This window comes from Notamacropus eugenii, chromosome 3 (genome assembly GCF_028372415.1).
Source record: "Notamacropus eugenii isolate mMacEug1 chromosome 3, mMacEug1.pri_v2, whole genome shotgun sequence".
Classification (NCBI taxonomy): domain Eukaryota; kingdom Metazoa; phylum Chordata; class Mammalia; order Diprotodontia; family Macropodidae; genus Notamacropus; species Notamacropus eugenii.
The window spans coordinates 44,899,125-44,914,074 of NC_092874.1; the positions used below are offsets into that span (position 1 = coordinate 44,899,125).

At 38.4% G+C, this 14,950-nt stretch overlaps 1 protein-coding gene across 14 annotated transcripts in view; it reads right to left on the reverse strand.

Moving 5' to 3' along the window:
* Window positions 1-14,950, reverse strand: part of ULK4 (unc-51 like kinase 4) — a 674,194-nt gene that overhangs the window by 504,369 nt on the left and 154,875 nt on the right. For 13 of the 14 annotated variants that reach the window (XM_072651427.1, XM_072651429.1, XM_072651418.1 and 10 more), the window contains 2 exons: window positions 8,163-8,324; window positions 2,358-2,540 (listed from right to left, as the gene is read on the reverse strand). In XM_072651427.1, the coding sequence (XP_072507528.1) occupies window positions 2,358-2,540; window positions 8,163-8,324 (345 nt within the window). The remainder of the gene's footprint in view (window positions 1-2,357; window positions 2,541-8,162; window positions 8,325-14,950) is intronic. The other variant, XM_072651430.1, reaches the window with a different exon arrangement.

Below are 14,950 nucleotides of genomic sequence, written 5' to 3' on the forward strand. Positions count from 1 at the left end.
ATAGCATGGTCTACTTTGGCAACAAAGGACAAACACAAACAATAGTCACCAAAGAAAAGCCACCAACCCTAACAATGTCAAGGCAGAGGACACTTGAAAATATTGCTACTAATAAAAAATAAAAGTGACAAGCTTATTGTCATGCATCAATTGTACATTTTGTTCCCCTAAAAACATACATAAGTTTACTTACCAATAATAAAGAACAAACAAAAATGTACACTAATTTCATTTTTTTCTTCTCTCAGTAAGATATAAAATTGTGAATGGATCTGATCCTGGTCTGTGTTGAAAGTGGGCAAAGGGGGAACATATAGCAGAGACTTTACTTTCCCTTTCCAAAGATAGCTGATCATAAAAGAAGTGTTACTTTTTCTAGTGCTGCAAGAATGATAATAAGGGACTTAGAAGCATTTTGGTTACAAAATACATGTAGATGACTGAGGAATTAACTCTTCAGTATACTTCATATAATTAAGTCTATTTAACAAGCAAATTCACAAGGGATTAATCCCATTCTGTGACTTTTCCATAGACTCTACAAATAATACATTACAACAGAGAAAGCTGGGAATTATTTATGATAGTGGAACACATTAGTTCAGGAATGCAATGATGAGGTATGTGACTGTACTTCAGCTCAAAAACAAACATTACTCAACAATTTAATTGAAATAAAGAAGAGCAGAAAAGGTTAGGTTTTAAATGCTAGCACTGTATTTGTATCTATATTACAGAATCAGAGAAAGTTAGCATCACTTACTCTTGCCCCCTCCTTTCAAACCACCATGGCCCTGAGACAACAAAGGATGGGTTCGGCTTCCGTGGTCGGCTAGCTTGGGGCAGAGCAAGAAACCCAAGTTTCCTCCCTTTCTCTTCGGTGCTTATCCACTCTGACAAAGTACCAGGTCCATGCTGCAGTGCTCAGAAATGTTACACCAAACGGGGTATGAGAGAGACAGCAGAACGACAGACCAGGCTGGCCCAGGAAAAACCCAGGCTCACACGCTCCCTGTGATCACTATGAGCAAATCCTTTCCTGTCTCTGAGCCTGTGTCCTCCTCTGTAAGAAGGGGCTGATAACTCCTGCTTTAAAACCAAATGGGCACCAATAGAGGAAGGACATTACAAATGTCCAGGCACCATTTCAATGTTCATGGCTACTGCTGTTTGGTGGTGGTCCTTCCAGGGGAATCAAAGACATCAAGAGGTTGATGTCTTGATTTGCAAGTGAACTGGATTTGAGTGAAGCAGAGTGGTTTTTATTATCATTGTCATTATTATTATAAAACCAGCCTCACTCTCTTCCAGGGCCATCAGAGTCCAGTGGCAAGACATAGGTCAGGACAACTGGCCCAGGATGCAGTGGAAGAAAGCTAAGGTCTTTTCCAGGTTATTATGAGACTATCAGAGAGGGTTAGGGCAGCAGCAAGGCTTTCCAAGGAGAGGTGAGAAAAGGGCATAAAAACCTATAGGGGGAGGGGGGGAAGTTTGCAGGTAGGTGGCATAGTGAATACAGCACCAGCCCTGCAGTCAGGAGGACCCGAGTTCAATTTGGCCTCCGACGTTTACCAGCCGTGTGATCCTGCGTGAGTCACCTAACCCCAATTACTTAAAAAAAAAAATCCCAAACAAACAAAAACTATGTGAGTGGCCAGGAACTACTGGTCAGAGGGGAAAGCAGAAAACACATAGCAGGAGCACTAGGGACAATACTACTACTGTCTAAACATTCCCTTCCCAAACTGGGTGTATGGAATAAAAAGAGCTTCATTTAATAAATACATTTTAAACTAGGTGATCAGTAGGGCTCAGCTCTCTTCTGTCTTCAAAACTGTACGCTTCCTATAATCAAAGGATTTAAATTATTTTTTTGAAATTAATTTGTCTTGCCTTTTTTAGAAAAGTGGAATAGTATGATCTTAAAAGGGAAGATAATATTGTTTCCAATCCTTGGTACCATGGTTTGGGCTGAATGTTGTTAAGATAGAGAATGTTCTAGAGGAGGCCAATGAGGATGTAAAGGGTCTTTGTTCTTTACATATGATTTGTTGAATGAACTGGGGGTGTTTAATTGAAAGAAGAGAAAGTTGAGGAGAAACATGGTAGCTGTCTACAGTTTTCTAAAAGGTTATCATGAAGGAAAGTAGAATTAGGCTTATTTTGTTTGTCTGCAGAGGTCTCACCAGTAATAACTGGTGGGAGTGGCAAAGATGCTAAAATATAGGTTGAATGCTAAGAAGATGCTGACCTCTTATGACCGGGTAAAAGTAAAACTCAAAAGGAAAAAGAAAGGGGAAAAAAAACAAACAAAGCCTGAACCCAATTTGCAAGACAGATCAAGTGAAAAATCCAACCTTTTCTTGAATGAGTCTCTGAAGGTGAATTCCACACGACAACATAGCAGTGAACAAGGTCAGCATGTACTGCTGCACTTTGCAGATGGCAGATGCCAAGGAGTTGATGACTGAAGTCAGGCCCACCTTTTCAATCACATTCTGGAAAGCATTAGGGGAATGGCGCGTGATTCTGCACAGAGCCTGGGCAGACAGAAAAGCAGCTTTATTAGATAATCCATTTGTATTACCATGTTCCCCAAGTGAAATTTATCTTGGGTAAGCAGCAACTGTTGCCATATTTTGCTCCTCTTCTCTTCCCTTTATTATAAAAGGAAGATGGAAGAAATTAATGAATTTTATGTGGAGCAATAACTCAGCTCGCAAATTAGAAAATATAGATTTTGCATTCAATTTTTTTGATTTATTAACTAAATATGTTATATACCATTTCAACTTTGTATTAAGACAAATAGCTAATTCACAAACCTTCTGTACTGGGAAAAATCTAAACTTTGAGTGAATTATTTATAGTTTTATTAAAACATTTATTATAATAAACATGTGGAATATTCCTCCTGCAATTTAAACTGCAATCCCAATTTATAATCAAAAGTTATTTAAATGTAAAAGTGGATATTAAAAAAGCTAATATTCTGATTGAGATAAAGCCAACAATAAGAAGGGGAAATAAGAGGCTTTTCTAGAGAAACAAGTCTCCAAATGATGATGTTTCAGATTGGGGTAACTGTCATAGACAGTTTTTCCCCAAAAAGGTGCACATTAACTACCAGCAATGAGGCAGTTAGGGAAAATTTGAAAGCAGGGGACAGCTGCTGAAGGAAATTTCTCCAAATAAAGAATATACAATTTAGAAAGGGAGATTTACTAAGGGAAGGGCTGGGAAGAATTCAAAGAACAGACCTGCCAGACTGCAGTTCAGGTGGAACAATTTTGAGTGAAATCTGCCAACCAAGTGCCACCCACAAGACAGGTGAGCCAACCTAGGTGAAGCCATCAAGGCACCTGGAGGGAAAGACAGCGGGGAGCATGTGGCAGGCCAAGCAAACCACTACCACAACCTCAATCATCACCTTGTCTCTGACCTGAATGGAGACAGCCCAGAAATCTGAGCCCAAGAGTCCAGCAGCCTAACATTTCCCCCATCTACCTGTCCTCAGCAGTCAGCATCTAGGGAATCAATCCTGGTGGAAATGCCAGACTGGCAACTGCCTCTCCAGGTGCCATGACACCCACCTCCTTAGCAGCTACAGCTACTGAAGGCTCAGAGAAAAGAGCTCTAGCTACCAAAGACTCTGGCACTGTCAAATGACTCAGCATTAGAAATGAAACATCAGTGAAGATAACCCTAAATAGGCATTAGCATCTGCTTTGCCACCCACTGCACCCTAAGACCCATGGCACCTTTCTACCTGATCTGCAGATCAAACCTCCTCTGTGTGTTTTTGTCTCCCCCATCCAAACAGGAGCTCCCTGAGAACAGACTGCTTTGCTTTTCTATGTAGAGGTATCTACCTCATTTTAGCATGCTTCACTTGATTGCACTTTACGGATACTGCTTTAAAAAAAAAACTGAAGGTTTGTGGCAACCCCTGGTGTGCTGAGCAAGTCTGTTGGCACCATTTTTCCCAACAGTGTGTGCCACTTACGTAGTGTCTCTGGGTCACATTCTGGTAATTTTTGCAATACTTCAAACTTGGTCATTAGTATTATTTTATCTTTTACAGTAATCTGCAATCAGTGGTCATTGATATGACAGTCATAATTGTTTTAGGGCACTATGACCTGCACCCACACAAGACACTGAACTTAATCAATAAATGTTAGGTGTGTTCTAACCGCTCCACCAGTCATACCCTACCCCTCCCTCTCCTCTGGCCTCTCTATTCCCTGAGACACAACAATACTGAAATTAGGCCAATTAATAACCCTAAAACAGGCTCTAAGTGTTCAAGTGAAAGGAAGAGTCGATTCACATGGCAAACTTCCTTGTCTTCTTTTAAGACATTGCCACAGCCAAACCAAACTTCAGCCTTCATCACCACCCTGATCAGTGAGCAGCCATCAGCATTGAGGAAAGACCCTCCACCAGTAAAAAAAAAAAATTATGACTTTTACTGATGGCTCAGTTGATGGTTAGCAATATTTAACAATAAAATATTTGTTAATTATGGTATGTACATGGTTTTCTTTAGATAGAGTACTGTTGCACACTTAATAGGCTACAGTAGAGCATAAACTGGGAAACCAAAACTTTCATGTGACTTCCTTCACTGGGATATTCATTTTACTATGATAGTATGGAACCAAACTCACAATGTCTCTCAAGTATGCCTGTATACCCTAAGTGCTTAGCACTGTTCTATGCACTTAATAAATGCTTTTTCATTCATTCTTATTTGAAAGGAAGGACTGATAGAAGCACCTATAAAACCCTGATGGTGTCCTGAAATCAATTAGTCAACAAAGAGCTACCATGAGCTCAGCACTGTTCTAGAGCCTAGAGATACACTGAAAAAATGAAATAGCCCCTATGCTCAACTTCCATGGAGAAACATGTACACACATATAAGTAAGTACAAAATACATGCAAGGCAACTTCTGGGGGTAGAGGGTGGTGGGAAGAGAGGAGAGGACCTAGGGGCCTCCCATAGGAGGATAGGCTGGAGTTGTACTTCAAAAACTGTCAGGGATTCTAAGAAGGGGAAGTGACAAGGGAAGGCCTTCTAGTCTGGGAGACATGGAAACAGGAAAGAGAATGTAAGGTGTGAGACACAGCCAAAAGATCAGTTTGGCTGGAATGGGAAGTGCACAAAGGTGAACAAGTGAGAAAGCTTGGATTGAGTAAGTTACCTGTGTACCTATAGTACCACCTCGCAGAATAAAAATAGTTCATATTGAAAGAAAGCTTTATGCTGACAAAGTCCTGTGAGGTGAATAGCATATTATCATGCTCATTTTTTTGTTTCCTGTTGTTTCTTTTTTTTTCTTAATAGTATTTTATTTTTTCTAATTCCATGCAAAGATAGTTTTCAACATTCATTTTTGTAAAATTTTGAGTTCCATGTTTTTCTCCTTCCCTTCCTCCTCTCCCCCCTCCCCAAGACAGCAAGCAATCCAATGGAGATTATCCATATACAATCACGTTAAACATATTTCCGCATTAGTTATATTGTGAAAGAAGAATCAAAACCAAATGGGAAAGCCACGAGAAAGAAAAACAAAGCGAAAATAGTCCACTTCGATCTGCACTCAGACTCCACAGCTCTTTCTCAGGATGTGCGCAGCATTCTCCATGACGGATCTGTTGGAACTGTCTTGGATCGCTGTATCATCATGGTGCTCATTTTACATATAAGGAATCTGAGGTCACATGGTCACCATCAGAGAGCTAGTGTCAGAAGCAGGATTCACACTTAGGTCTAATGGCTCAAAGTCAAATTTGGTTCCTACTATATGTCACAATAGCATAGAAATGAAATTTGCTCACACTGGGAATATGCTATACAGTCACAAAGGTTGTGCAAGCATTGGTTGTATGAAGTACCCATTAATGAAAAAGACAGCACACAAAACACACAACACAATACAATGCACTGCAGTGTAACACAATACAACAGAAAGGCCCAAGTTCCAAAACTGCAATCTTTAGAGAAGAAATGGCGGTAAGGCATTTGGCCATAGCTTCATCTCAGAAGGCAGTAAAGACACAAGTTCCACAGAACAGGTTAGAAAGAGACAGAAATAAGGATCTGGAAACTAAAATTAAAATTAGTGTTACTTCTAGTAGAGAGAACTCTAATATGAAGAGAGAGGAAAAAGGAACTTGCTAAATAAGATCTGATTACAGAAAGCTGTCTTTAATTAGGGCATTTGAAAAGTTTCAAAAATGGAGTTTGTAATGAATCTAAGAAAACAATCCTCTGTGAAACCAAAAGAGAATTGTTTAATTATTTTTTAACCCAAGGACAAAAAAGAATGAAGGAGCATTTTAAATGGATTCCCTCCGGATCACACCACAATCAGAATGTTTTCAAATAAATTAAGAGTTCTCCCAACAGTGACTTCGACACAGAGAAACAATCAGTCTCATTAGCATTGTAAAGATTCTTGGAGCAGTTGGCACAGCAAAACTTGACTTTCTATTGATACAATATCCCTATCCAATTAAAATGGAGGAACTTCTTGGTAAAAAGGTTTCTCTAGACTAGCTATGAAGAGTATTCAAAGCCATATTAAGATCGACTAAAATGCCTCCTCTTTAGAATATTGCTTGAAAGTCCAATACACTTTCCATTTAGAAAAACATAGAATGTTAAGATGTAATGGAAAATAACCTCTCAAAAGAATTTTGAGTCTTGGTTTCAGCATTTATGGAAGGCTTCTACACAATTGAGGGTATGTGGAGTCTGAAAAGCACGTTGAGTGTTTTTATTTTCTTAATTAAAAGACACATGAAAAAATGCTCTAAATCACTATTGATTAGAGAGTTGCAAATAAAAACAACTCTGAGGTACCACATCACATCTATCAGATTGGCTAATATGACAAAACAGAAAAATGATAAATGTTGGAGAAGATGTGGGAAAGTTGGAATACCACACTAATGGCATTGTTGGTGGAGTTGTGAACTGATCCAACCATTCTAGAGAGCAACTTGGAACTATGCCCCAAAGGGCAATACCATGCCTACCTTTTGACCCAGCAATACTGCTTCTAGGGTTGTATCCCAAAGAGATCATATAAATGGGGAAAGGACCCACATGTACAAAAACATTTATAGTATTTCTTTTCATGGTGGCCAAGAACTGAAAATTGAGGGAATGCCCATCAGTTGGGGAATGGCTAAACAAATTGTGGTATATGAATGTAACAGAATATTATTGTGTTCCATGAAATGATAAACAAATGGACTTCAGAAAAACCTGGAAAGACTTATATGAACTGATGCTGAGTGAAGTGAGCCGAACCAGGAGAACATTGTACACGGTAGCAGTCACAGCGTATGATGACTGATCTTGATAGACTTAGCCCTTCTCGGCAATGCAAGGACCTAACACAATTCCAAAGGACTCATGAAGGAAAATGCTATCCACATCCAGACAAAGAACTATGGAGTCTGAATGCAGAACCAAAAAAACTATTTTCTTTTTTTGTTTAGCTTTTTCTTCTTTCTCATGGTTTCTCCCATTTGCTATAATGCTTTTATGCAACATAACTAATGTGAAAATGTGTTTAATAGGAATATATGTAGAACCTATTTCAGACTGCATGCTGTCTTAGGAAGCAAGAGGGAAGGGAGAGAAAATGTAAAACTTAAGGAAGTGAATGTTGAAAACTAAAAATAAATAAATTAACTAACAAAAAAAAAGAAAAAAATGTCAAGGAGGATGCTCTCAGAAAACCCTCGACTTACATGAACTGATGCAAAGTGAAATAAGCAGAACCAAAACATTGTTCATAGTAATAACAATACAGTATAATGACCAACTATGAAAGACTGAACTATTTTCAGCAATGCAACGATCCAAGACAGTTCCTAAGGACTTATGATGAAAAGTTCTGCATCTCCAGAGAAAGTACTAATGCAGTATGAATGCATATTGATATTCCTTTTTTTACTTTTAAAATTTTTCTTGCATGTTTTCTTTCACAACATGACTAATATGGAAACATGTTTTACATGACTGCACGTATATAAGCTATGTCAAATTGCTTGCCCCTCCCTTCTGTTACCACAAGATTCACTTAGTGTGAATTCATATTAATGAACCCAAGAAAATGGGAATGCAGGTGCAGTCTCACCGATATAGCCGTGATCCTTAGAGAGTCTATAGTGGAATGTTTGAAGAGATACCATAAAACTGGTCCAATTTCTCCTGTGATAAAGCCCTGGGCTTGGACAGAAAAGGTAGTACAGACGTTCTCAATAATCTTGGCTGCCATATGATTCACAACACGTTCTTCCTAGAGAGGTAACAGGAGAAAAAGGAAAATATGATTTTATATCAGAAATATATTCATGATTTCATAATTCACAGAGACTCATAATTCAAGAAAAATCCCAGAAAATACGAGTAAGCTCCTTCTACGGTGTGAGTTTGCTATTTTGAGAAGAATGTTAATTCTTTTGGGTTACTGGGGAACTATAACACCTTATAAGTAACTCATTTGGCCACTGGTTCTATCCTAAGAAATGACTGTAATAAATTTCACTCATCCTCCTGAAATACAAAAACCAAGCCTAAGAAAAAAATCACAGAAAAATGAAGCAAGTCAGATAAGATTTGGAAGATAACTGTAAAATAATGAAAGTGCTCTTTTGGTGTGGATTTCCAAAGTGGAGGAAGGCCCCCAGAAGTGACCGCAGATTGCCAGATTCAGTAGCAGTCTTCCCTGGGCTAGCCAGTCAGTCCTCCATAATGGCTGGGATGCACAGAAATGTACTACCTAAGAGTAAACCCTAAGATGTTTCATCTTTTGTCAAGTTAAACCTGCACTGTGACTCCTGAGAAGTTACAAGAAATCATGGGGACAAAGGAATGTTAACAATATCAAAAATATTTGGAGCAAAAATGTCCAACAGGGCAAAATAGACATGCGTGGCCATGCAAACCATGGTCACTCAATCATATCTAACCACAGGACCTTGAAAAATGTTGAAAAGGAGAGGGACTGTGCACATTTGTGATTAAGCAAGAGAAATGCTTTCCATCCTCACCTCCTGCCTGTGGCTTCTTGGGCTTCGGCTAAGACTCCTCTCAAACTGCCACCTTGTACAAGGGATCAATTGTTTCTGGTGCCCCTCTCCCATCCCTTCCCAGGTACTGGAGGCTTTCCCTCCAAAGTGATATCTTTCTATTCGGCATGTATCTGTATGCTCCTGTTTTTCCACATCAAGGGACAGTGATTATTTTTGACTTCCTTGAGTTCTTGGAATCCATGCCAAGGGTCTGGGAAGTCCCCCTGAGCACAGAAGGTCTTATGCAACCAGGGATGAATTGCACATGTCAAGTGCTAAAAGAGATTTGTCACCAGCAGTAAAAGAATTTTTTTCAGTTCCAGCAACTGTAACACCCTCTGATATGATACCAGAGACATTACAACCCATTAGTAGAGTAAATAAGCATACCAAAGACATCCTGGCCCTCCAAAGTGCTAAAGCATGTCTATCATAAGTCCAAGAATCACTTTCAGATCAAAGAAATTTAGAATTTTTTTAAAAAATATACACAAAGTCGACTTGTAGCAAATTGGCCTGGCCCCCATGACATGTACAAAAAAATAAGTAATTTTAAAAGTGATATATGAGGATCCCTATAACTCCACTGCTCTCAGTGGAGTGAACAGGGTTTTACCACTCGACGTAGCTTGTGTCTAAGCAGAAGGAACAAGGCAGAGATCTGTAGAAGTCACACTGGCCCCCCACTTATTCCTGTAACATTATCCCTCTTTTACCCTAAGGGGCCAAAGCTATTAGGGACACCAGTACGTAATCCTGAATGCATTCTATTACAAAGTCGTGGGTGTGCATAATATTCCCCACTGAAAAGCAAACCCGTCATGATCAAATGATGCTACAAGATGTACGTGGTGTACAATGTTTAGTCTTACATCAGTAAAAATGTCTTTATCTTTCCGGATACCAGGACTTTAATGTGCTTGTATAAAAAGCTGGGAATAGATATGCTAACTCTAAATCCATGGCATTGTAAGTAGAAAGGCAAATATTTGTTTGTTGAGAGATGACTGCTAATATGCTACCCAAAAGCATATTTGATCTGGTGCTGTTGAACAAGCATTTTTATTTTCTCATTCCTTACATTCTATTACCTTCACAAAACAGAAGGGCTAGACTTGAAAGTCGCGACATATCTTGACAAGAATTACGCTTTATGTTATGTCCAAGACAGTTTTCACTTTTTAAAAAATTCTATGACTTAATACAACTGCTGAATATGATGTGACTGTCTTTGAGTGCCATATCTCTAGGGAAAAAATTATTCCCTTCTACTAATTGAAAGCTAACACTAAAGTAATTATAACTATGGGATGACATTGTTGATAAGCAGTTTGAAAGTTTGTGAGATGGAAATCTGAAATGGAATATCTCTGCAATATTCACTCCTAAAATCCTCAGCAGTGGGACGTTCTCTTTGCAGCCACAATGGCAGATGTACAATGTCCTCCTCGACTGATTCCCATGCCACTCATAACTTGGATGGCAATTTAATAAGGGAAAAAGAAAGACATGCACTCCAGGGACTTGGTCTGTCAGCTCTGTAACACACTTTTTACACTAAGAATGTCTCATAATGGTCAAATTTAATTGATTTTTCCTTTAGGTTCCCCCCCTCAAAAAAAAGTGCAAGTATCTCTGGAATTACTGGAATTACTGTTCAGTGTCATGGCTATCTACTACTGAAAGAAACAGCAATGCATATGTTCACAAACTATTATGCACAACACAGAAGCTAAATGCTCGGTAAGCGAACATAAATGGAAAAGCAGTCACATAAAGGACAATCTACTTGTTATTAAGAATGTGCGTAATCTTCCATACCTTCTCTCTTGCCTCTACATGAAAAAGGGAGGAGATATTCAATGCTGAAGTACTTCAACATATAAAATTACACAGATCCATGGAAAGATATTAGGATTACATGGGAAGACTCTACTGTAAAATCTGCTGTCTTCCTTAGAATATAAGCAAGCAGGTGAGCTGGTGGTTTCTTGAAGGTATTGTCCTGGAGGCAGGCTCATGGGCCCCTGATGTAACCACCACCAACTTTGCTGATGGCCAGCTGTGAAGAATCCCCTTCACATTTAACAAAATGTGCCCCTTTACTGCATGTTGTTAAGGAAAAGAAATAAAATCTCTTCCCATCAAAGCAAAGCCAAACAAGCTTTTCTTTTGGGCATCAGCCTGTACCCCAAAGGTGCAATCAGAGTTCTCTGACACTATTTTGGGATGCACAAAGATGGTGCAGTTGCTAGCCCACTGTGAAGATAATGTGAAATTTTAATTGATTTTCCCAGTTGTGGGGACTGCTTTGGACCTACTGAAGTCCCTAACCCAGGTAGCCCTAAAAGGTCAAAATTACACATATATATGTATGTAACTGCTTAAACTGTTTAGCTACCTAATAGCGACCTTACTAAGACCACAATCTATGCAATTAAGTTGATCAAGTTTTCAGAGGACATAAATGTTTGCTTTAAGGAATGTTCTTATACAAATTACCTACATTTAATGTAATCACATCTGCCATATTCAAGATGTCCCAAAAGTCTTAGTGCCTTTGGGCTGTACCTGCCTCTTAAACTATTAAATCTATTTTAAGTTATTAAAGCTTTAAACTGCACTAAGACTTTTGGATACCCTGTGCATTTGTGTGTATGTACATATTCACCATTCTGATACCAGTATACTGCAAATCAAATAATGCATTTAATAAATATACTTTTATTAAATAAACAAGTAATAATAAAACTTTCTTTTGGTATGGAACATTTAGATGAAATGCGTCATTTCTACTGCCAGAGAACCAATCACTTCACTGCCTTAGCTAAAAGGGGGGGCAGGGGGGCAGCATTTATTGTCACAGTGCTCTATAAACTCAATGAGGCTGTCATACTAATTCAATTTACTGCCATCTGAGATCAGCTATCTTAGTCCCTCTGGGATCTAAGTATATAAACATCAAGACTTGTACCATTTTCTGGTTAATTAATTCTGTGGAAGGAGAGACTGAGCTAAACTTTATTTAGCCCTTTAAGGGAAGGTGCCATATTGCCATGTTATAGGAACCAAGAACATGAGAGTTGGGGAGGGGGAAGAATGGGTCTAATGGACTAAGACGCTTTCAAACACAGATTAACTTCAAATCTGTTAGCACCATTATGTCCGTGAAAGAATTATATAGTATTTAAAATAAGTCTCTAATAAAAAGAAAAACTTCCTGCTTTCAGTTAGTTTTTTTTTTTTTTAAGATTTAAATGAGAAGAGAGTAAACATTAACTTGGAAGAAGGCTGAATATACCTTCACTGAGCACAGAAGCTTCCTACAGAAAAATAATATGTTTTAAAGAGATTATATATTTCTAACACATGGTAGAATCACATCTTGAAAATCAGATTTACTGTAATTATATTGAAACCTGTCTAGAACAAGTGTAAATTTAGAAATATAAAAAAGTGAACATTTTAAACTATGGGAATCGGTGTTTTTATAATGCACGAAGACTGAAAATTAAGACTTTCATTTAAAATTTTAGGTGACCCCATTTTGCATATCTGTTATTACTGGATTTATAAGTTTTACTCTGAAGAGCCAGGGTGTATCAAAACTAGAAACCTGCCAAGATGGAAATTGTATCTTTGAAAACAAAACCAGTAGGACCAGCATGACAAGGGAGGAAAAGAGAGACAGAAATGCATAGAAGCGATTTGAATGAGAAATGACAAAACTGATGAACTTTAAGATTCTCCATGACAAACTGGGTCGTTTTTCAAGATTTTCATTTATCTAGTTTCATTTGGAGATGTATCTGTCTGCAGAGGATGCTTCCCACCTTTAAAACTCTGCTCCAGCTTTCCAATTCTGGGACATACCTCTCTAGGACTATTGGGATAGTTTCCTCAAGAAAAAATCCTTAGTATTTTCTAATAAGTATTTTGATTTATCCAATCACATTGAAAAACCAAAGCTAGCAGGCCAGACTGGCTCTGGTCCAGGAAGGATCCCTACAGGAGCAGAGGACTTTCAGTTCAGAATATTAAGTATCACTTTTGAATTCTTACAAATTCATTAGTATGAAAAATTCTAAAGAAACAATTCAAGTCTTGACTTTCATACATTTGTCCTTTATAGGGACAGAAGTAAGACAAAAAACAAAAAACAAAAAAACAGAAGAGACCAGGAGAAGAAGGGAGATTTTCCTTCTTGCCATCTTTAAGATGTCCAAGGTGACCTGTCAATTTCCGCTCCGTAACTCCATCCCAACCCTGTTGAAAAAGAGCAGGCTAGGAAGTGTATAGCTGCAGGGAAGTAGCCTAGCCCCGCCACTGCCCACAAAAATGCAGCCTGACCCATGAGCAAATGGTTATTGTTGTTCTTGTTGGTAAGATCACACTGACCATAAAAATAAATCGAAAAAGAAAATCTGACAAGTGTCCATGACATGATATTACATTTAGCTGACCTAATAAACTAAGAAAATGTAATTATCTATTCTCACACGCAGATAGCAGGCCTCTGGAACATTTAATAGAGAGCACTACCACCTCTTAAAACAGGTTGCATAACCAGTGTAATTTCAAATTTCAAAATTCAAGTACTCTTGCAACAGTTTTTTTAAAAGACATGAGATACCACTTGGTTCCCAGGGGAAAAGAAATAAAGATGTCCTCATGAAAAATGGAAATGGAGGCTGCCTTTTAAAGTCTAGATAATTTATCAAAACCCTAACCTAGGCTACAGTTTGAAGAAGAGTTATCAGAAACAGCAGCTTATTTTTTGTAACCTCGCATTTCAAAATTCACCCTATGCCAGGTGTCAGTTCAGCATCTGATAATTATACAGCCTATTATGCAGGCTATAAAAGAGATGTAGCTGATTAGATACAGTGGCATACATTAATCTGCTCGTCTAAATGTGGTAATTCTCAATGGGCTCTTTTCAGAAGAAAATGTATGCAGCCTTCCGGGGCACTCAGGTCTTATAATTATGGTTCTGTAGAGGGCTCGGATAGCCAGGTAAAAAGACCTGAAAAAAAAAAAAATCAAACTTGTTTTGTGTTCTGGTGTTCAGAATAGAGAACGTATTAGAGCTCACTGCAAAATACTTCTCAGAGTCTGTACATGCTAACCCCCAATGGGGAAGAAAGAATATCTCATAAAATCACATTGGCTGGACCAGCGTTGGGGTTTTTGTTTTGTTTTGCTTTAAAAGAACTTGAAGAATTGGAGAATTTTCTGACCAGCCAGGATTTTCTGTTTGATCTCAGGGGTAGAAGAAGGAGCAATGAGGTGGGGATGTGGAGACAGATTTGGGCTCAATGTAAGGAAAACACTGCTAACCACTGATTCCCTCCCCAAGTATAATGAATGAGCTGTCTCTTCACTGCAAATCTATAAGCACATGACCATTTGTCAAAGACATCATGGAAAGAATTCCTGTTGAGGTACAGACTGAACTAAATGCTATTTTGAGGTTCCTTCAGACTTTGAGATTCTGTGACCCCAATCTATCCATTGTTTTACAAAAGAGGAAAGGAAGGCTCAGAGAAAAAAATGAGTGGCCAGGATGCCACAGACAGATGGTGGCTAAGCTGAGCTAGAACTCAGGCCTACTAATAAAAGATCCTTGAGGATAAGAACTACTTCTTATACAAACTGTACTTCTCCTAGGCCTATCATATAGCATCCTGCACATAACAGGAATAGGTGTTTGTTTACTGATTGTCTCTTCATTCCTTGAGAAGTAATGAAATAATATCTGAAAAACCCTGAAAAGAAAATTCAGCCACTGTGACTCCTACTATAGCAGAGGCTATGTTGTATAATGGATGAATAGAAAGCTGACATCAGA